At 45.8% G+C, this 21,814-nt stretch overlaps 1 protein-coding gene across 2 annotated transcripts in view; it reads right to left on the reverse strand.

The window, feature by feature from the left end:
• The window catches only part of AMER1 (APC membrane recruitment protein 1), a 43,229-nt gene that overhangs the window by 17,914 nt on the left and 3,501 nt on the right, over nt 1-21,814 (reverse strand). The window contains exon 2 of one of the 2 annotated variants that reach the window (XR_014507198.1): nt 12,833-18,291. Coding sequence is in view for 1 of the 2 variants with exons in the window: in XM_083423482.1 (XP_083279608.1) it covers nt 14,890-18,207 (3,318 nt within the window). In the remaining variant the exon portion in view is untranslated. Of the gene's footprint in view, nt 1-3,669; nt 18,292-21,814 lie in introns of those variants that run through there. The other variant, XM_083423482.1, reaches the window with a different exon arrangement.

Below are 21,814 nucleotides of genomic sequence, written 5' to 3' on the forward strand. Positions count from 1 at the left end.
TGGGTGTTTAAGACTGCATCCCAATTAAGACTCTGAATCACTGTGAAAGTACATAAACAACAAAGCTTTTTAGAACTGTTATATAAAAAAAAGGTTATTCCTGCACTGATGTGTTTACGCCAACACCGATCCTGAAAGACCTACATTGGCTCCCAACACATTTCTGAGCACTATTCAGTGTTGGTGCTGACCTTTAAAGCCCTAAACGGCCTTGGCCCAGTATACCTGAAGAAGTGTCTCCACGCCCACCATTCTGAAGCTGCACCCTGACTGGTTGTAAGGCAAAAGGCAGGCTGGTGGGAGCTAGCTGAGGCCAGGCTAAAGTTGATAGGTCAATGCCCACTTTATGACATGGTTGCTTCAAGATTGAATTACTGCAATATGCTATATGAGGAGCTTCCCTTGAGCTTGATCTGGAATTTGCAGTTAGTACAGAATGCTGCAGCACGGTTGCTGACTGAAGTGAGGCCTTGTCAACATGTAACACGTGCTCAGAGATCTGCACCGCTTGCCAGTGCAAGTGTGTTAGGAAATGTATTTTTTGTGCATTCTGCACTAGGAGCATTTTACCTAAGAGATTGCCTTACCCCCATAACATTCCCACTCTGCTGTTTTGATCAGTGGAACCAGCACTGTTACAGGTGCCACATAATACTCTTTCTACATTTGTAAGAACTCAATCTTTTCATGTGGCAGCACCTACACTTCACTGTACACCTTTTGGTGCCTGATAAAAGCATTTTTGTTTAGATAAGGCTACCCAGATGATTAGAAAGTTGGTGTGAGCTTTAATCTATTTTAGGGTTTTTTTTAAAAAAATAACATTTTGGAAGTCTTAAATCGTTGTTGTTAATTATTCTTACTTATTGTTTTATCTTTTTTGTAAACTGTTTTCAGGTTTGCTTGTTTTTACAAGCAGTGTACAATTGTTAGGAAATGAATGAATGGATGGATGCCCCATTCGTCCTAATGGACCAGCCTCCCCTGCTCACTGGGCTACTTTGGGGGTTCCCCCTCCATATGTTTTTTCCTTCTCATTATGTTTTGTACTTCTGCAAAACCCCTCCAAGCCTGGTATTTCTTCTGTGTGTGGCTGATGCAGCTTTGACTCTGTAAGTACCAGCAGCCATGCCTGAACATCAGAAACAGCAGGAATAGCCAAGCTAAGCTTAGAAGGCTTTTTTAAAAAAGGGGTTGGAATGGAATTAAGCTTTTTTCTTTTAGTTGATTACAGCACCCACTCCCAGATGATGTTCAGTAAGAATAAAACAACTGGGAAGCCAAGAGCATCTGCTAATCTGTGTTTTTTACCTGGAATCAGCCACTGCACACACATCTGGTGTCCTCTCAGCAGCATCAACTGCCTCAATAAATCCACTTGTGGCCAAAAACAGACCCTGTATCCTAAACCCTGTAAACAGAGAGTTGCTTAAACTCAGCAGTGCGATTGCAAGGTTCAGAAAAGGGAAATCAATATTATCAAGGGGGCTGAAGTGACTCACCTATGAAGAAAGGCTGCAGTATTGGGGACCTTAGGCGAGTAAGAGGTGACATGATATAGGTTTATAAAATTATGTATGGCATGGAGAAAGTGGACAGAGAATGGTTTTCCTTCCTCTCTTGCAACCTTAGAACCTGTGGGCATGCAGAGGCTGAACATTGGAAGATTCAGCACAGAGGGAAGGAAGTCCTTTATGCATCACAGTTAAACTATGGCACCCACTCCCACAGGAGGCAGTGATGGCCACCAACCTAAATGGCTTTAAGAGAGAATTAGATAAAATTCATGGAGAGCTATTGATGGCTATGCTCTGCCTGCAATGCTTCCACATACCAGTTGCGGGGAACCACAGGAGCGGAGAGTGCTTCTGTCCTGCTTGAGAGTTTTCCACAGACAACAGTTCAGCCACTGCGAGAACAGCCTGCTGGACTGTATGGACCACTGGCCTTCTCCTGCAGGCTCTTCTTATAATACAGGAGTGTATTCTGCAGTGGGAGCTTAGTGTGGATGTCATAGCCCCCTCCCCCAGTTTGATTTTTTTTGGTGCATATGGCCAAAGACACACTTGGCTTAGTTCTAGCTTTCATGTTCAAATCAATAATGGTCAGCTCCTCCCTCCCTGCAAAGCACACACACACACTTCCAGGGTCTGATGCTACTCAAAATGGAAAACGCTGCACACAGCATTACAAAGGTACATACACATGTCAACTGTTTACCCAGATTTTTTTAGAAATAAAATTTCTAGCCTGGTTGGCAGCATCACATTTGCTGTGTGCACCTGTGACATCCCAGTAACACCATTCATTTCAAATGGGGAGGGAGACTGCTCAAGTAATGCATAGGGTTGTTGCTGGCCTTCCATGGTTCAGTGAGGTCTGAGTGCAAAAACCTGGTGACTTGCTCAAGACCAAGAGCCTATATACATTTTATAAGCCAGTTATTGCTTTCATGCATTCCAAGCAGTTTTTGTGTACATTAGCTCACTAAACCCAGTTCTGTTTCTCTGTGGCACTGCAGTTGTAGCCCTGAACTGGTGCCTGAAATCTATAGTGAGCTGGAAGACCAATAAACTAACACTGAATCCTGGGAATGCAGAGGTGCTGATCATACTCTCCCTAAACGAGAAGATTCATAGTCTAGATCCCTAAAGGTCCAGGTGGCTTCAGTGGCTAGGAGTACTTTTTACCAGCTTTGTTTAGTAAAATAGCTACAACCATTTCTGAACTGAGATAACATGACCACTGTTGTCCATGCTCTGGTAGCCACCAGGTGGGATAACCGCAATGTGGTCTATGAGGGGCTGAGTCAGAAGATGAAACTACTGTAAGATATGGCAGTTCAACCAGGGAAAACCACCATCCTATGCTACTACTGCACTGACTGACATTCAGCTACTGTGTTAAGTTCAAGGTGCTAGTTGAGGTGTGCAAAGCCCTGTACAGCTCAGGAAAAGAATATCTGAAAGGTGGGCCTATTCTCTACATAACCCAACTGATTGCTGTGTTATGCAGGAGAGGGCTAGCTCAGTCAGTAGAGCACAAGATTGGTAATCTCAGTCGTGGGTTCAAGCCCCAAGTTGGGCAAAAAGATTCCTGCATTGCAGGGAGTCGGACTAGATGATTTTCGTGGTCCCCTCCAACTCTATGATTCTAAGAAGAGCATCCTGCAGGTACCATCTTCTCAAGAGGAGTGTTCCATACAGGAATCAGGCTCTATGGTGGCAACAACCCTTTGAAACTCCCTCCCTTTATACATCAGACAGACATGTGTTGTCCTTTCAACACCTGTTGAAGACATTCTTCTAAGCGACTTTTTAAAAATCCCAGGTACTATCTTATTTGTATTGTGATTTGATGTGTTATTTCCATATGTTTGCTTTTATATATGCAAATGTTTGACCTGATCTTATATGTGCAATTGTTCAGTGTATGTTTTTATTGCATTGCCAATATTTTTACCATGCCTCATGGCATGCACTAGCACTGCTGCCTATTGGAGCAGTCCCAAAACCTCTGGAGGACACCAGGTTAGTGAATGCTGATAGGAAGACGTATTGCAAACTGTTTTGTTCTCCTTTTTCTTCCTCTTTGGTTACGATTATGACCATGGCATCAGCAAGGAAGGAGCTCCCGTAAAAAGAAATAAATCAAAGGACACTAATGAAATAGGATGGTCTCTTTAAAAACCCTCAGATTTATTTATTAGACTTCAGCAAGGAGGGCATACATTGCAAAATGAAGAAAAACACATTAAAAACTTGAAGATAAAATGAAAATAAAATAAACCAATATTAATGAAACTTCAGCAAAAACATAAACCAGCTGACACAGCAATGGAGGATAATGGAGTGACAGTTTGTTTAAATCAAACCGCATAAATGAGTATCTGGCAGTGTTTAAATGAGAGGCTGAAAACCTGAAACCACTTACTTGTGAGAAATCCTACTGCCTTCAGTGGGAATGGTTTCAAAGTTCTAGGGTAAGAAGTAAAACTGGGCCTATGCATCCTAGGTCACCAATTAACTCAGGACGTGGGGAATCTTGAATCTCCATATATTATTAGACTTTAGTTTTCACCATCCCTGTCCATTGGCCATGCTGGCTGGGCTGATGTGGATTGGGAGTCCAACAACACCTGGAGGGGCACAGGATTCCACCACTGCTCTATATAGTCTCTCCCCCACCCCCATTCAGCTATGTGGGGATCCTACTGAAAGCAGCAGAGTGGACATCTGGATTTGCCTTACGGCCACATTCCCTAATTTGGAGATCCATGTGTGCATCTTCTTCTCTGGATTAGGGTACATAAAATCACTTCCCTCTCAAGCCTTTACATGTAAACCCTGTACCAAAACAGCAACATTAGCCATTGACCAAAACCAGCCCCAATAATACAGTACTACAATGGAATGTTTAAGCCTACCAAGGCTTAGGAGGAACACTTAGTATACAATTCTAGTGCTTCAGTAATTTAAAGCATCTTACAGACATTATGTCACTAATTCCCATAACATGGGTGCAAAGCCCACACGCCTGTATCTAGCCCATGAAGCTACTTCCAGTGGCTCACCAGCCCTTTGCAAAAACCAGGGGCCTAGCCTCTCCCTTTGGACCTCCATTTACCTAGCAAAGGGGGCTTATTCACTTCTGGCACAGCAATATTGTTAGGTCTTAGCACTTTAGGAAACAGGCAAAAGAGCAGATCTAACAAAGTTAAGTCAATGTTTTTCATCCCCATGACAGCTCTGGGGTGGGAGGTTTCTCCTCCTAGCCCAGTGTTGCAGCAAGGATGAAAACCACTCTCTGTTCTTCACAATGAGTGTGAGCAACTCTGTAAAATAGATCAGCGTTCTTATCCACTCATCACAGATTAAGAGCCAACCAAGAGTGAATAACTGAAGGTAAGTCACCTACAGAGGTGGCAGCAGGGGTGAGCTTTGAGCCATTTTTAGCAAACCAGTATGGCAGACCAGCTCTTATAACTTATTTTGGAAAATGAGCACCAACTGAACTATCAAATTATCCCCCCCCCCCAAATAGGGAGATTATCTTCACAGCTTTGCAAAGCAGATACCAACTCCCTTTTGGGGTAGAAAGGGGGGGCCTCTTACAATTATTTTCAATTCCTGCCATTCTCAGTTATGAATGTGTGCCTTCTCTCTCACTTTAGGTAACCTGAAGCAGGAAAACTGAAACTGGTAAGAGACCCCTCAAAAACACTGGGAGAAGCAACGCCCCACACTGAGGGTCCTGTAGGAAAACACGCAATGACAAGACATACACTTAGGAAATGCTCTGCAAAACAGTCATGCATCAGTCTCCAGGCATGACCCTGGAAGTATTAATAGGTACACAAGGATACGGACAGGAAAGACCAAGTGGTTGGAACCCCATATGTTACTGCACCCATCGTCAGTCAGTGCAGGAGTATCCAAGCATTGTGAAAGGTGAAGACTGATGTTACAGCTGGGTTCTTCATGGTGTAACCCAGCTTTGAAGCTAAGAGGTAGTTTCATCAGCCAGTCCTCAATCTCTTTCTTCCACTTGTGCAACAGATAGGGCTGGGCTTGTGTTTTTTTAAGGGGGGAATATATAAAGAATTATATTCCTCACTTGCAAAAAAGCAGAGATGCATTACTGGTTGCACAGGCATTACAAAAACCGTATTGGCCCTGGAGATAAAACCACCTCAGCTGTAAGACAATCAGTGTCGGCCTGTCCCCAGTTATGCCTGAGAAGCTGCAGGACAGGTTTATCAAAACCCAGTGGCAGGAAATACACTGTCATCCTTCGAATGCCGCATCACTTTTTGCCCTGCATTGCATACTTTCATGGCTGGGGTAGGCAGAAGGTGGATCTGCATCTGCTGGGAAATCTCAAGGATTTCTGACTCCCAACTGGTTAAGAATAGCAGCAACACAACAACTCTACTCCCTGCCTTAAATGGTACTGCAGAAATGTTAGAAAGCTTGGGGGTAGCCAGGAGTGCATTTCTGTATGGAAGGACTGGGAGCTCCACTTGGTTTTGCACTTCAAAGCAAAATTCCTGGGTTCAGTGGCACCTGACTTCAGCTGCTGGTCCTCAGTGAAAAGCAAAAGTATACCCCACAAGCCTGAAGGTGGTGCAATAAAGACAGATAATGGCAGGAATTGACACTGAGATGTGAACAGTGCTCTTCAACTGATACAAGGCCATATGAGGACTTTGCAGTGATCTCCTTCCAAAGAAAAGTAGAACTATTGGAATGCATTTGATTTTAACTTATTAGAATCAGTCCTCTTATCTTTGAGGGAGGAAGAATACTCAGATGTTTTAAGTTTCATCCAAATTCCCCCCATAACAAAGCATGATGTCAATCCACATTCTTGCCAATGAATGCGGAATGAAAGGCTATAGCTTACTCAAGGAGGCATAGTTTACTAAAAAGGACCAGCCAGAAAAAAATGGAAAAGGAACTTGGCTACCTTATTCAACAGAGAAAACACTCCACGGCATTTAGCATTTCCCTTTTTTCTGTTAATGTAAATCTAGGGGAGAACCATCCTAACTGTGGATCAAGTTTTCACCAAAAGGAAGGGGAGGGGGGAATATGCAAGTTTATTAGCTTTAAGTAGCAACCAAGATGACCTGCAAGAAAAAAATGGGGCACCCTTTACAGATCAAAAGCAGAAATAAAGACACACACAGAGAGAGAGAACACCACAAAACAGTATTCGACAAGGGTTACAAAAAGTTATTAAATGCATATTAGAGCCCAGAAAAGCAAGGGGTATGTGTGAAAGAAAAAGGTAGGGGGACTTAAAATCTTCCAAGATAGCTGTCAGTTTATAGTCCAGCAATGACCTCTGAACAGCATGCTGCGCCCCCGCCACTGTTTTGCACATGTATAAGCAGTAGCCAATGCTTTCCCCCCTTTCAAAACTGCAAATTGCACCTTTCTTTAAAAATAGACAGTAAAAAGAACAGCGCATAAAAATTTTCCATGAATGTATACAACAACAATGAAACCTATAGAAAAATAGATAAATCTCAGATGTGCAGTGTAGGCACAGCACCTGGTAATCTGACCTGCATTATATATGTAGCATTAGGGGGGAGGGAGAAACATGTATGCCACAGTAAGCTCTATGGAGGAAAGAAGGGACATACATGGAATACAATAAAATAAATGAATCCTAAGGCAGCCAATTCCATAAGTTGCATTATGCATGCAATGAAGAAACTCTTGTCTTCTGAATCTACCACTAATCAATGTTGTTGTTGTTTTTTATGATCCCTTCTGGTGTTACAAAGGAGGGAGAAACACCTGTACAATTTAAGCAGCCCATCATTCTGTGCCTTACAGTACAATCCTAATCATGTTCCATTAGAAGTAACCTCTATTGAATTCAGTAGGGCTTACTCTCAGGCAAGGTTTTTCTTCTTCTTCAATTACATTATTTAGTCACTTCTTTCTTCCTTTAAAAAAAGGCCACATTTTAATTTTGTCCTATAGGGAAGGTCCTCCACCTTCCAGTTGCTTTTGGTTGCCCTTTCTTCTTTTTGAGATTCACTGACCATAACCATACACTGCATTGTATGCATGGCCACACCATAGATTTGTATAAGGGCATTATGCTACTGTAGCTTTTATTTTTCAATCCTTTCCTAATAATCCCTAGCAAGGAGTTTCCCTTTTCCCCCAGCTGCCTCATACTGGCTTGATGTTTTCATTGATCTATATATTCATCATGCACCCTAAATGTCTTTCCTGATTAACTGTTCTTAATCCCCTCAGCATGTGTAGAACGTTAAGATTTATTTGCTCCAGCATATATCACTTTACACCCACACTGAATCTTAACTTTCTGTTTTGTTGCTCTTTCACCCCATTTGCAAAGCAACCCTTTCAGGGCTCTTTCCTACCCATTTGGACGTTCACAACACTAAAATAACAAGGTATGATCTGCAAACTCACTGCTCACTCCCTAACTCCAGGTCGCTTCTGACCAAGTTAAAAAAAGGAACTGGTCTTGGTACAGGTTGTGGGGAGATTCCACATCTTCCTTCCCTCCACTGTAAAAACTGTCCACTTATTCTTAATCTGGAGGGAGGTAAGAACTGGACCATCTGCCGCCTGCTGATTGTTGGGACTTTCGCAAATGTGCTGGACTTAGCTGGAGCTCAATATGATCCCAGCAAATGACTTCTTAAATTCTTAAGCAAGAGTGCACCCACAGGATCACTTAGCACAGCTTAGTTATGCCTTATCTGGCAAGACATCCTGAAGTCCTGTAGTTTTAAACACATGCTAATGGACTGTAAAGCAAACCCACCCCTAACCAACCCTAGATCACACTAGACTAGAAGTCAGCATGGCTTGGAGCAGGTATCTTCAACCTTTTTAGACCCACTTTTAACCTGAATATGCATTTCGGGACCAGTTTCTTAATTTTTCATCATATGTTTGCATGGTGGTAGTTCTTCTGTTGCAACCCACGTTGGAGCAGGACACAATGCACTAGTGGGTTCCGACCCACCAGTTGAATATCAGCGGTTGAGAGCATGTGAATTCATGTTGCCTATTCCTCTAGTAATAGTACCAACGCTATCTCCACTTAACACTAACCAACCAATTGTTGCCCCATTGCAACAGGAATCCCAGCTTGAATCCCAGTATTCCTTGGCTTAAACCCAATGCCATCCAAAGGAAACCAAAGATACTTCCATTCTTAATGGAACTGCACAAGATTGCAAAACCTGAAAAGAAGCTTCTCCAAAGCAGTCCCACATCACCCAACAATTCCTACTAGAATCACACATGAAGATTCTGGACCTCTTGTTATAAAAACATTATGCTTCATGGGGAGAAAAAGAGTCAGCCTCAAATAAGCATCAGCAGATATTGTAGGCAAACAGTGCAGAACTCTGAAAACAATCAGTCTTTGCTCATCAAGCAACAGTTCCAATGACTGGAGAGAAAAAGAGCTTTTTACCATGCATGGTGGCATGCCTCTTCAACAATTGGGGAAACAGTTCTATTAAAAATTAAAAGTCAAAGCTATGTATTTGTACACATTGCTCTCTTTTGGATGCATTTCACCTCTTTGGATTGCAGCCAAATATTCAAGCTTTGATTGTACAGACTTTCATCTACTCATTGGACTATTAAATGTCTTCCTTGGCAAAGCTATTCTTAGTCTTAGGAAGACAACAGTATTGGTGAAGGGGCTACAGTGGGCAATGTTCTGGGTTATAGCCATAGACACAAATCAACATGGACTTTTATTTATTTCCTAAGAGCCATCTGACACATTACTGAGGGGTGCAAGGTGAGCTGGCATAATTCTAAATTGGACTGCTTTAGACTGTCTGGGGGAGGTCCAATTTCTGAATGTTCCCCAACTTAAAATCTTCATGGTGAACTAGCCATGAAAAAAGGCCATGCTAAACATTTCCCCTCAAAACTAATTTTTGATGTGCAGTGAGGGTTCCACCACCCCTCCTTTTAGTGTGGGGAAACAGTCTAAAACATGACCCATATCCAAGATCCTACCACGTTCTGCATAAATAATTCTAAAATACAATTAGCTTCACTACTGAAGTCAACCTTCCCTACCTTCTAGGTTAAGGTTACCAGATTTTTTCCAATGAGTCCGGGGACACTTTTCAACTTCAATGGATTTTGTATGGGGACTGATTTGTAAATTTGGGGACGTCTGGTAACCTTATTTTAGGTCAGGGGTGGGGAGCCTATGGCTCTCCAGAGATGTTGCTGGACTCCCATCAGCCCCAGCCAGTTTGGTGAATGGTTAGGGATGATGGAGACAGTAGTCCAACAATATCTGGAGGGCCACAGGTTTGCCACCCTGTTCTACGTCTTTCAAGTCAGGAAGATGCCTTACCCTGAGTCAGACGATGGTCCATCTAGCTTAGCATTCTCTACACTGACAAGCAGTGGCTCTGCAGTTTCAGGCAAGCATCTTTCCCAGCCCTAAGTGAAGATATGGGAACGGAACCCAAGACGTTCTGAATGCAAAGCAGGTAATTCTACCACTGGCCAAGAATCCAAAAAACAAGACCACAGGAAGAGAGAAAGACGAACAAGCAGCCAGCTTTTCATGCTTCTGCAACCCCATTGTCCTGCTGTCATTTCTGTGTGCCAAATCATTGTTTTTAGCCACAGACCAAATCAGATAAGATGGTAATTTTAAAAAGAGACAGAGGAAAGGTTATATAGTACGAAGATTGAAAAATCCTTTACAAACAGGTCAAATTACCAAGGCAGAGTCAAACTGTTGTACACACTTGTATAAAAATGTTTTTCTTTTCTTTTTTAAATTTCCCCCATTAAATATGTAAAAACCAAAATGCTTATACACACACACACATTTGTAGAAGAACATTCTTATTAACACAGAGTTGTTGGTTGTTGTTTTTTTACACAAATACATTATCAACAAGAGTTACACCATTTGACAACAAACTTCACAAGATGTCTTTGGTGATGTGTTCAAAAGGAAAATGGGGGGCGGGGGGACCTGCCATGCCACCAACCTAACCCAAAACACATTGAAGACTTGGCCAAGGCAGGCCTCGGTGAAAACCTGTGTGCGACACAGGGTGATCATTAATAGTTCTAGTTTGTGAGCGGTAGCAATTCAGAAAAGAGGCAAAATGAGACAGGCCCGGCAGCTGCTTGACAAGGCTCCTTCACTGGCAGTCCCACACAGATACCAAAACATGGAGGCTTATTAGGCCCCCGGTGAGTTACCTTGCATGGCCAATTGGTTGTGTTTGGGTCAATGGGGCCATTAATCAGGCAGGCATCAAGCCTAAAAGATCTATGCAATCTAACATGGGTGGATTTGCGAATCTGGACATTTGGTTCTCAGTGTCCCTGTCTTGCTCAGATACTTATCTTTTAAGCAAATGTTTACATTCCATCCCACAGGAGGGATTCATTGTCAAATCAAGAGCTTGAGGAGAAAGACCTCATCCACAACTGCCCTCCAGCTTGTTTCCTAAGTCCCCCGAACACTTGAAAGCTAAAGCTTCAGAGGAGCAGGGGTGTGGGTGCAAGCCCCACCCTCAATCTGCCCCATGTGTACTGAGAACAAAGGTCTGACACCAGTTCTGTGAACATTCAACTGACTGCGCTTTCTACTGAAAGCAAAGGAGGATTTGGGTTTGATGTTAATTCAGTTGCTTAGTGAAGGCAGGAGTGATGAGCAGGCTGCAAGCTAGTCTACACATTACACAGAATCACAAGACAAGAAGTTCCGGCCAGGTGTCACTCCAGGCCAAGAAAGCAGGACAGAACTGATTTGCTAGCACGCAGCTCAACTTGCTGGCATGCATGCACTCCCAGCAAGAGAGCGTGAACTCTCTGCCTTGTCAGAGCACCTCTGTACCAACATTTGGAACAGGGTGGGCTATCAGTTGCCTAGGTTCTCTCATGTGAGGAAGCACCCTTCATAGTGGGTGATGTATGTGGAAAAGGTCAGCATGTAGTTCTCAACTGAGAGGGGAAATCTTGGCTAGCTCAGAACTCCACACACACCCTTTTGCCATGTGCTTAGCCCCCTCTGAACTTCAGGGGATGTTTAGCCACATGAGATAACAGAAAGGTAAAAACCTGGCAATCCATCTCACATGACTAATCCTCCTTTGAAGGTGGGCAAATGATGATCAGGCGGGAGATTTGTTGTTCCATGAAGAACTATAGGCAGAGACAGATCTGGCCTTTGGGTAAGTACATCAACACTCTCCCAGCTGAGCCCTGCTGGAATGAACAGAAAGTGCCCCACAAAGGAACAGGAAGAGCCCAGTGCAAGAAAACTTCTCGATGCTATCTTAATTAGTTTAAGGTATACATAAACCATTTGGATTTTCCACCTCAGGTTCCTCACTCTCTTTGGCTGGCTCTGAGCTACAGCAGGAAATAAGATTAATCTTTCATAAGAGCTGGTCAGAGGTGTGGGTTTTTTATATAAAAAAAAATTACGAGTCTTACTACATAGTATTTACATACGTACTGCTAAAAAAAGAAAACAAGAGTGAAGGGAAGATAGAATATAAGAAACTGCTTCATACCAAATCAGAACATTTTGCCAATCTAGCTCAGTGCTGTCTACACTGACTGGCAGCATTTGTCCAAGGTTTCAGGCAGAAACCCCTTCCAGCCCTACCTGCAGGTGCCACTGAGGAATGAACCTGGGATCTTTTGAATGCAAAGCAGTGAGGTAGGGCCCTTCCTCTGAAGTTGCCCTTGTGCTGACAGCAGCTTCAAGGGACTTGGCTTTAATGTAGGATTTTCCTCTTGCTGGTCTTCTTCTCTGGTTTATTAGCTAACAAATACTGGCAGGTATGGGCACTCCTTGAGCAAAGCAGCAAGTTGTCCACCACCTACTTCGAAATGATTTCTCCTAAAAGCTACCATGCCAGATATGACTCTTCCAGAGCAAATTAACAAGAGGGCAAGGCCAGGCTTAGCAGCAGAACATTTGCTCTGCATGTACAGCAAGGGAGGGGAACCTGTGGCTCTCCAGGTGTTCCTGGACCAGAAGACAAATCACAGCTCCCATGCTGGTTGGGGCTGATGGGAATCCAGCAACATCCAGAGAGCCAGATTCCCCACCTCCAATATAGGACACCCCAGTCTTTGGTTCTTGCATCTCCTCCCCCTGCAACCAAAAAAGGCCCCTTGCATAGTGGGCTTTGAAGACCCCTCCCCCAAATTTGAATCCCTGGACAGCTTCTGCTAGTCAAGAGTTGACTAGATTCAACTAGATAGATCAGTGCTAGTTTCATGCATTTCTGAGGACCCTCCTCTACTGCCAGCCTTACCTTTCAGAAAGATCACTTCTGGGTAGAAGGCCATGGCAGGTTTCTCACAAGGCAAGTTGATCAAGGGGGTCTGTTTCCTTCAAGCCCTGCTTGCCGCCTTCCTGGAAGCATTTAATGGGCCACAGTTAGAATAACTAAGCTGAACTAGATAGGCCTGATCCAACAGGGGCTCTTCTTATGTCCACCTCAAGCAGTAGATGTTGCAATCCCACAAGGGGCAGCTGAGTAAGAGGTGAACAGAATTGATTCCTGGGGGTCAATCCACCAAGAAGCCCTCCTGTACATCCCCACCAACAGCTCCAACATGCTTTCACAAGGTCCCTTCAAGTGGAGTTTTGATGAAGACCTTTCTGGCTGATTAAACAGTAGCATCTGTTTGCATGTGTGGAAAGATTTGGATTTTCCAATCAACTTCTTGGGCCAGCCCTGCATGGAAGAGAGGAAACAGATTTTCCAATGAAGCCTACATTTGGCCTTGCAACATAGCATCTATAAGCAGAAATCCATCATATAGCTCCCTCCAGACCATAGCTGTCAATGTCTCCCTTTTTTAAAGGGAAATTCCCTTATTTCAAGGATTCCTTGCAAGAAAAGGGAAAAGTTGACAGCTATGCTCCAGACAGCCAACTCCCATTAGCCCTAGCCAGCATGGCCAATGGTTAGGGGTGCTGGGAGATGTAGCCCAGCCACACCTGGGGAGCCACAGGTTCCCCATCCTTGATATAGTTTATTTACAAACAACAGAACGCCAGCCTTGCATTACACAAGCCAGTTAAACCACAGTATGGTGAATACGCTTGCCCAGATTTGCATTAGAACCCAAGTATTCAAGAGTAAATTATTTTTTGGGGGGGAGGCTCTGTTCTGGGGGAACACAGGAGAATTCATTTCATTGGACATACCACTGAGTGAGATTTAGTCATAAGGAAATAATAGGATTCAAATCTTTAAAAAGGGATACAGTTTGAAACAGGGTTTGCTGCTTTTAGCTTAAAGCACACACACATACTATATCTCCTGGAAGTCTGCAGTTCTGCAGTCACTTGGGTGCCACTCCACTCTGACACCATCAATAAAATACACCAAATTTTTAAATGTCTTCCTAGTACTTCTTTTCCCCTGGCCAAACTTTGCCTCATTATAACCACATACCCGATGCTTTGCCACTCTCACCCACCCACCCCTGGCAGGCAACACACTTTGCAGGTCTTATTTCATCTTCAAAATGCCACCTGATACAGATGGCTCTGCATGCACAACTGCTTACAAGTACCCCCCCCCCTTGGAAAAGGGTGGCACTTACGTCTGAGTAGATCTGCACAGGACTGCACTACAAGGCTGCAACCCAATGCACCCCTAGCTGAGAGCAAGCCCCACTGAAATCAGGGGGGCTTGCTTCCAGAGAAGGAATGCACAGAAAGGTTTTGCTGTCAAAAACACAGAACGTTTATTAAATAGGTGTTTTGTTTTACCACCAGCAAACCATCCCATTTCTTAAAGTTGTTACAACCACTGTTTATTTGTTTAAAAGCACCCAGTTAGTCAGTTTAAGAAATTGTTTTTTCTGCTTTTAACTAAAGGGCAAGCTGGACATTCCAGAGCTCTCTTACATCGCATCTGAATATCTCCAAGCCAAGGTGTTGGCACCTTTCCCCTGTATTGTGTTCAGGATTAACAGTGGTTCACACTATGGAAGTGCAATTCAGCATCAACCCAACAAGAAGCACCATCAAGCAGTGATGAGTGATAACAGAAGTCCTATCAGGCACACTCTGCCTTACCCACCACTAATGAAAGAATTGGTTACCACCACCACCCAATTTCAAATCAAAGTTAACCATCTGTAATGTTCCAAGTCTCCCTGCAGGGTCTAGGGAACCAAACCCACCCTAATCCTCCTTTAACCCTCTCCTGCAAGCTATTTGGCTACTGTTACATTCATCGCGGTGTTCCAACAGCTGGCAGCACAAGCAGCCACCTCCAACGTGGGGGCTTTCCCTTTCTGCAGATCAGAGAGTCGGCGCTCCCACGACGCTCAACCTTGCCATCAGAAGGTCTCAGCACTGCTTGCTGTGAAGCTGGGACATTCCTTGCGTCACACCTGCAGGTTTGCACATTGCTGGCTTGTCGGGGGAATGGGTGAAGCTGGGGTCCGGGGTCAGGTCAGCCCCCTTCTCTCCCAAAGGAAGGACCCAAGCAAGTTTTTTACCTGCGCTGTCCCCACCAGGCCTGTGGGAGGCACACACCTCCTGGGGCACAGCAGGAGTCTGCAGAGGCAAATTGGATGGCCTGGCCATTGGTCTGGTTGCCATCAGCGCCGGATCGCTGCCCCCATCTGCGCGAGGTTTCCCACCAGGCTCCTTGGCGGATTCCTGCACCAGGGGCATGCAAGGTGCTTCCATACCTGGCTGTTCCGATGCACCCCACGTGCTCTGGAAGGCTGGGGTGCTCAGATCACAGTCCCATGGTTTCACGCCTTGCGAGGGAAAATCCTCCCTGCATGATACATTCTGCTGCAGCTCTGCCCAAGGAAAGACAGCAGCATCACTTCCTTCCTTTCCTTCTGGAGAGCCCAGAGCATTTTCACGGTCTGCATCTAGACCAGGAGACACAGGATCCTTCCTGCAGCCACTCCATCGAGACCAGAGGTCAAAAGGCTTGAAGCCACCCTTGGAGAGTTGCAAGCTAGCCAGCTCGAACTCCAAGCTCTCAGTGTCAAGGGACCTGCTCCTCCTGCAGCTGGAGAGAGGCTCCGGCATGGGCGGACTCATCTCCTGAAGCCTCATGCGCCGGGGAAGGCTGGTGACACCCCAGTTGCAGCTTTGGAAAGAGTTCTGGAAGCACCCAGGAAACATTCTCTCGTCACATTCGGCGAAGGATTCTTTTGCAGCGTAGCTATCGTCAAAGGCCTCAAAGGATGCAGCGATGTCCTCATCAGTGTTCATCCCCAGGTGCTGCTCGCACTCCCCTTCGCCTTCTTGCTCCACGTCGACAATGTCGAACGTGACCATCGTTGGGAGGGCAGGGAGGTTCTGGGTGAACGCAGAGCCTGAATCAGAGCTCCCAAGGCTTTCAGAGAGGCTGGAGAATAGAGTCCCGCTGCTGGTGAACTCCACCAATGCCTGGGAGAAGTTAACAGCCTGTTCTGGTTCATTTTCCATGTTGGGGGGCTCCCCAAAGTCAGCTTCGGTTCTGCTTGGCTGCTCATTGAGTGGACAGCTGTGCGTTTTGAAGAAAGGGAATGCCACAGAATTCTCCAGGCCACTTAAAGCACCCGGTTCAAGCCCTGGATGCTCTCTATCTGAATCCAACACTGAGCCATTTTCCACGTGCTGAAAAAGGCCCCCACTGTGTACTTTAGGGCCCCCACTGCCATTGAAGTGTTTCTCTGGGCACAGCATCTCCTTGAAATCTTTCCACTCTTGCTTCTCAGTTAGAATTCCAGCATCCAGGCCACTGTTCAAAGCAGGGGGGGACATTTGATCGCCGCCAAGGCCACTCAGACTCTTGTCGGTTAAGCTGGTCACTTTCGTGTTACATTCGGTATGTAGCTTTTCTCTGGGATGGTGCTGGTCTTTGCTGAGGATATCCAGGTCTTTCAAGGTTGGCTCCCTCTGCATCTCCCAAAACAGCAGCTGCTTCTGAATGGCAGCCAGCCTCTCCTCCTCCGTTTCCATCACTTCCCTCTTCTGGCCCATTATCTGCACCAAATCCTTCTCGTCAGGGAGAGCAAAGTCCAAGAACTGGCTCATGGAAAAGATCTCTGGTGGGGACACTTTGCTACCAAACCAAGATTCATCAGCACGAGTGGGGCTCATGAGGGCATCATCAGGTTCATAGAACTCATACAGCGCATCACCACTGTAGCTGTCCCTCGGGAGGCGGTCCTTCTTGATTTCTTCAAGCCCATCGCCAGTTTCATCATCAGGACCTGGAGTGGTAGAGTCATAATACCCCTCATCGCTGTTGGGAGCAGATTCTTGCTGGTCACTGTGTGGTGTTAAGAGGTCCACGTCACCCCTTGTGCCTTCAGGATAGAGGTGGACCTCTGGCTTGCCACCGTTCACTCCCTGATGCTCACATTTCGCCATGAGTTCTGGAAGGCGTGTTTCGTATCCAGCATCTGCTTTGACGGCACCTTCCCACATCTGCTGCAGATACTCCTCTATGTCATCTGGCATGGCCATCTCCTCCCCTCCACCCTGGTAAGTAACTAGGCAGGAGCTCCTCTTGGCCACATCCCTGCCGCGCTCTGCAGTGGTGGCACTCTCAGCGATGCTGTCGATATCTGGTTCAGCAATGATGTCTCCGCAGCCGGTAAAGGAGTCGAAGCTTTTGAGGGAAGTGACATCTCCAAAGATCAAGCTGAGCTGGTCCCCAGATGGGACACAGGGAGGGCTACTGTCTAGGTCCTCAGACTGGAGAGCATCAGGAAGCTCTCCGCACACAGAGTTAGCACAGAGGGTGTCATCTGCTTCCAGCTCTGCATCTCGAGAGCTTTCACTGCCCGTCCCTCCTCTGGCTGCATCCCCTACAGAGCTGCTTTCGTTGGCCACCGGTTGGACCTCCTCTCTTGACTCATCGAGACCAGCCGCTACTCCAGGTGAAGAAGAAGCGTCATCACGAAAATGCTCCCCATGTTCTGGGGGAAGTGCAGTGCTTTTTAGGCTCCCCTGCTTCAAGACTTGCTGGGTTTCGGCACCCCTCTTCTGCTTACTTGCACTGGGCAGTCCTTCAGCCACAACATCCCTTGAAGTCCACTCCTGCAACTCAGTCCTCTCGGGCTCAGTGCTTTTGCTCTTCCTGTGGCGCCGGATGCTGTTGAAGAGGCCCCTGAGCCCCTTCTTAGAGCGTGGAAGGAACAAGGACTTCTCCCCAGAGGGCTTCTTCTCAAAGCCCTCAGAGCTTCCAGACAGGGATGCCGACGGCCGGACAAAACCAACCCTGAGGCTGGCGTCTGCTCCTAGGAGAGCACTCTGAGAACTCGGCAGCTGTGCAGGAGGGAAGTCCGTTCCGCCACCCGAGTTGGCCTCTTCGTACCCCACGTCGCTGATGCCATCGTGTGTCTTGCTCTTGCTCAGGCCCTTCTTTGCAGCTCCCTTTCCCTGGCCTTTGTTTTTCCCACCAAAGAAACTGGGCAGGGTGCAGATGCTTCGCTTCCCACCAAAGAGCTTGAAGGCAGTCTTCCTGAGCTTCCCAGCAGGAGGCGGCTGGCGGCTGGGCTCCACTGTGGCAAAGGAGGCATCGCTGTGCTCAGAGAGCTGGTCAGCTGCCCCATTCTCTTCCTGCAGCCGCTGATGGTGATGGCCTTCCTCTACCGGTGGAGATTTGGCTCCAGGTTTGTTTCCAGTGCAGGCAGCTTCCGTGGCGGCCATTCTGGCATGCGGGTTTAGCTGGAAGGGCAGTCTCTTGCGGCTGCATCTTCCTCAACATGCTCTGGGTGAAGCATCCTGGCTGATCTGAAAGAAAAAGGAAAGAAGGGGAGGGGGACAACAGGAAATGCATCAGGAGAGGATACTGGTGCTGAGCATTATTTCATCCAGGTGCATCGTAACCAAGCAAAGCCTGGGCCACAATAGCTGCCCTGTTTGGGGCTCCCATACCTCTAAATATGGGAGGGATGTAACAAATGGGAGGAAAGCTGCCTCTGTTACATTTCTCCCAGCTGTTCAAAAAAAGCAGAAGAGCCTACATTAAGTAAATAGCTGGCAGCCTTAGGTAGGAGCGGACACCGAGACCATATAACACCGGTCTTGAAAGACCTACATTGGCTCCCAGTACATTTCCGAGCACAATTCAAAGTGTTGGTGCTGCCCTTTAAAGCCCTAAACGGCTTCGGTCCAGTATACCTGAAGGAGCGTCTCCACCCCCATCGTTCTACCCAGGCGCTGAGGTCTAGCACCGAGGGCCTTCTGGCGGTTCCCTCACTGCGAGAAGCCAAGTTACAGGGAACCAGGCAGAGGGCCTTCTCGGTAGTGGCGCCCTCCCTGTGGAAGGCCCTCCCACCAGATGTCAAAGAGAACAACAACTACCAGACTTTTAGAAGACATCTGAAGGCAGCCCTGTTTATGGAAGCTTTTAATGTTTGATGTATTACAGTATTTTAATATTTTTTTGGAAGCCGCCCAGAGTGGCTGGGGAAGCCCAGCCGGATGGGCGGGGTATAAATAATAAATTATTATTATTATTATTATTATTATTATTATTATTACTACTACTACTACTATTATTATTATTACTGGAGAAATTGACAAATACACAAATGGACATTACATTTACTGTAACCCAATGTAAGCCTTATTGCACATGTGTCCACTCAACCGCTTCCATGGGTGGAATTGGCACTGCAACAGGTGCCACATAATACCTGTTCTATATTTGTAAGAACTTGGTCATTTAGTGTGGCAGCACCTGCTCTCTGGAACTCCTTGCCTATTGACAGCTGCTAAAAACATTCTAACCAGATGATTAGAAAGCTGAAGTAATTTTAATATGTTGTAGTATTTTTGTGTGTGTGTATTAAAGTAGGGTTGTAGTTTTTTCTTCATTTTATTGTCTTATCTTTTTATAATCTGCTTTGAGGTTTCCCGGTGTATCCAATTGTATGAAATAAATTAAATAAATTTTCAGACAAGAGGCCTAAGAAATCCTGGAATTGGCTGTTCCACCAATTTATTGGTCATATTCTCTCTCTACTCTCCTGTGGCCCCACAACGGACTGATGAGAGAGCTACAGGCCTCAGGGTGGCACATTTAAGAACGAAATAGAGCTCTAACATCAGGTCATCGATCAAGTCAGAGCTTTTCCTCATTCTTTTTCGGACAGTCAACATTGGCAGCAATTTTTATTCCAAGACTAGTACAGGCCAAAGCAACTGCAGGGGACTCTGCAATGTTATTAATGTCAGACTTCTATCTTTCATTAGTAGTGAGCACCCACCAACTCTCTTAAAAGGGAAAGGGAAACTGCACTGAGCACAGAAACACACAATTTAGTCTTTTAATTAATTAATTACATTGAATTTATATCCCACCTTACCTCCAAAGACCTGAAGGTGACGTACATCGTTCTCCCCTTCCAAACTTTATCCTCATAACAGCATTGAGAAGTAAGTTAGACTGATACTGAGCAGTGAGTTTCATGCAGTGTTAGAAATTAACTAGGCATCAGGCACATTTGCACCTGGCTTCAACAGCTTCCGACCAAGTGAAAATGCCTGTGCTCAAATGCAGCATTTCCATCATAGTAGTCACATCAGATCAGAGACAGCTGCTTCAAAATTTTCATTTATAACCCCTATGGCTTGAAAACTTTCTACATCAGCACTGTTCTGTTTAAGATTATCTTGAGACAGTTTCTGGGATTAAATTCCAAAGCCTTGTTAGATAACTACAACCAGAGATCTGTCAATAGATGCCAGACTATCTTCCCTGTGCCTCTACTTTAAAGCACTCAGAAGGGGGTGTAAAAAAAGGTTGTTCTCCAGGTATAATACCTGTGCTAACATTCATGTGAGGGACGCGGGTGGCGCTGTGGGGTAAACCACAGAGCCTAGGGCTTGCCGATCTGAAGGTCGGTGGTTTGAATCCCTGCGACGGGGTGACCTCCCGTTGCTCAGTCCCTGCTCCTGCCAACCTAGCAGTTTGAAAGCATGCCAAAGTGCAAGTAGATAAATAGGTACCGCTCCAGCGGGAAGGTAAACGGCATTTCCATGCGCTGCTCTGGTTCATCAGAAGTGGCTTAGTCATGCTGGCCACATGACCCAGAAGCTGTACGCCGGTTCCCTCGGCCAATAAAGCAAGATGAGCACCCCAACCCCAGAGTCAGTCACGACTGGACCTAATGGTCAGGGGTCCTTTTACCCTTTACCTTTTAACATTCATGTGATTCCCAGGTGGCCACCTATGCAGGCACTGGCCAGACCCAGATGTGCTTCATTTCAGGAAGGGGGGTCACATGCCTTCAGTCCATACCCTGGCAGTGCTAGGCAGTTTACACAACCCAGACTGAAGGCCTACAGCTGCAGGGATCTTGCATCAGTCGCTATCACCCAGCCTGGCCTACTCCTCAGGGCTGTTGTGAAGATAGAGAAGAGTTGAGGGAGAACACATCGCATGCTGTGTTGAGCTTCTTCGAGGGCAGGCAGGATATAAATTAATAAATATGGGTAAATAAATAACTTCCCAGCCAAGGCACTCATGCTGCATAAGCAAGCCCCTCCCCACAAAATACCAGCTTTATTTCACCAAAGGCCACCCGACTTCAAAGCACCATCTCACCTTTGGCATTGCATCACAAGCCAACTTTTAATATCATGTCAAATCACTTTCACTCTCTCGCATAGCTCTCCAGCTACAATGGAATAGCCTTTCGACTGAATTGTCGCAGCCATCGCTATCAGCCGCACAAATTCTAAATTGATGAGCTCATGTTGGTGCTTTGCTTTACACAACTCATCTTCACAGAAAACAATTTCACAAGAGCTTAATGAATCTCCTGCATTCTGCAGAGGCTGGACAGCCATCTACTGGGTAGCCTCTACCCCAGGTGTGGGGAACCAAAGGCCCTTTGGATGTTTCTCACCTACATCTCACGTCCCCCCTGGTAATTAGCTGTGTTTGCCGGGGCTGATGGGAGTTCTAGTTTAGCAACACCTGGAGGGTCAAAGGTTCCCCACACTTATGCCAAGGAAGGAGTTATGCTTGATGGTCTATCAGGCCACCTTTAACACTCTAACCTTGTAAGATTCTTCTTTCTCCTACCCACTAGACCACCAAATTTGAAAGGTGGGAGGCTGCCGCACCCATCAATTACCTGATGTCAAATGAGGTGGCAATGATTGTTAGAACCTTAAAAGCACTGTGCAGGATTCTCTGCAAGCCTCCTGCAAACAGCTCTGTGCAGCACTTTGAAGTGCCAGAAATCATCTGGTTGCTAGGAACTTCAAAGCTCAGCACGCAGTTCTTGGGAGGTCCCAGAGG

Source organism: Podarcis tiliguerta, assembly GCF_965153285.1.
Source record: "Podarcis tiliguerta genome assembly, chromosome: Z".
Classification (NCBI taxonomy): Eukaryota; Metazoa; Chordata; class Lepidosauria; order Squamata; family Lacertidae; genus Podarcis; species Podarcis tiliguerta.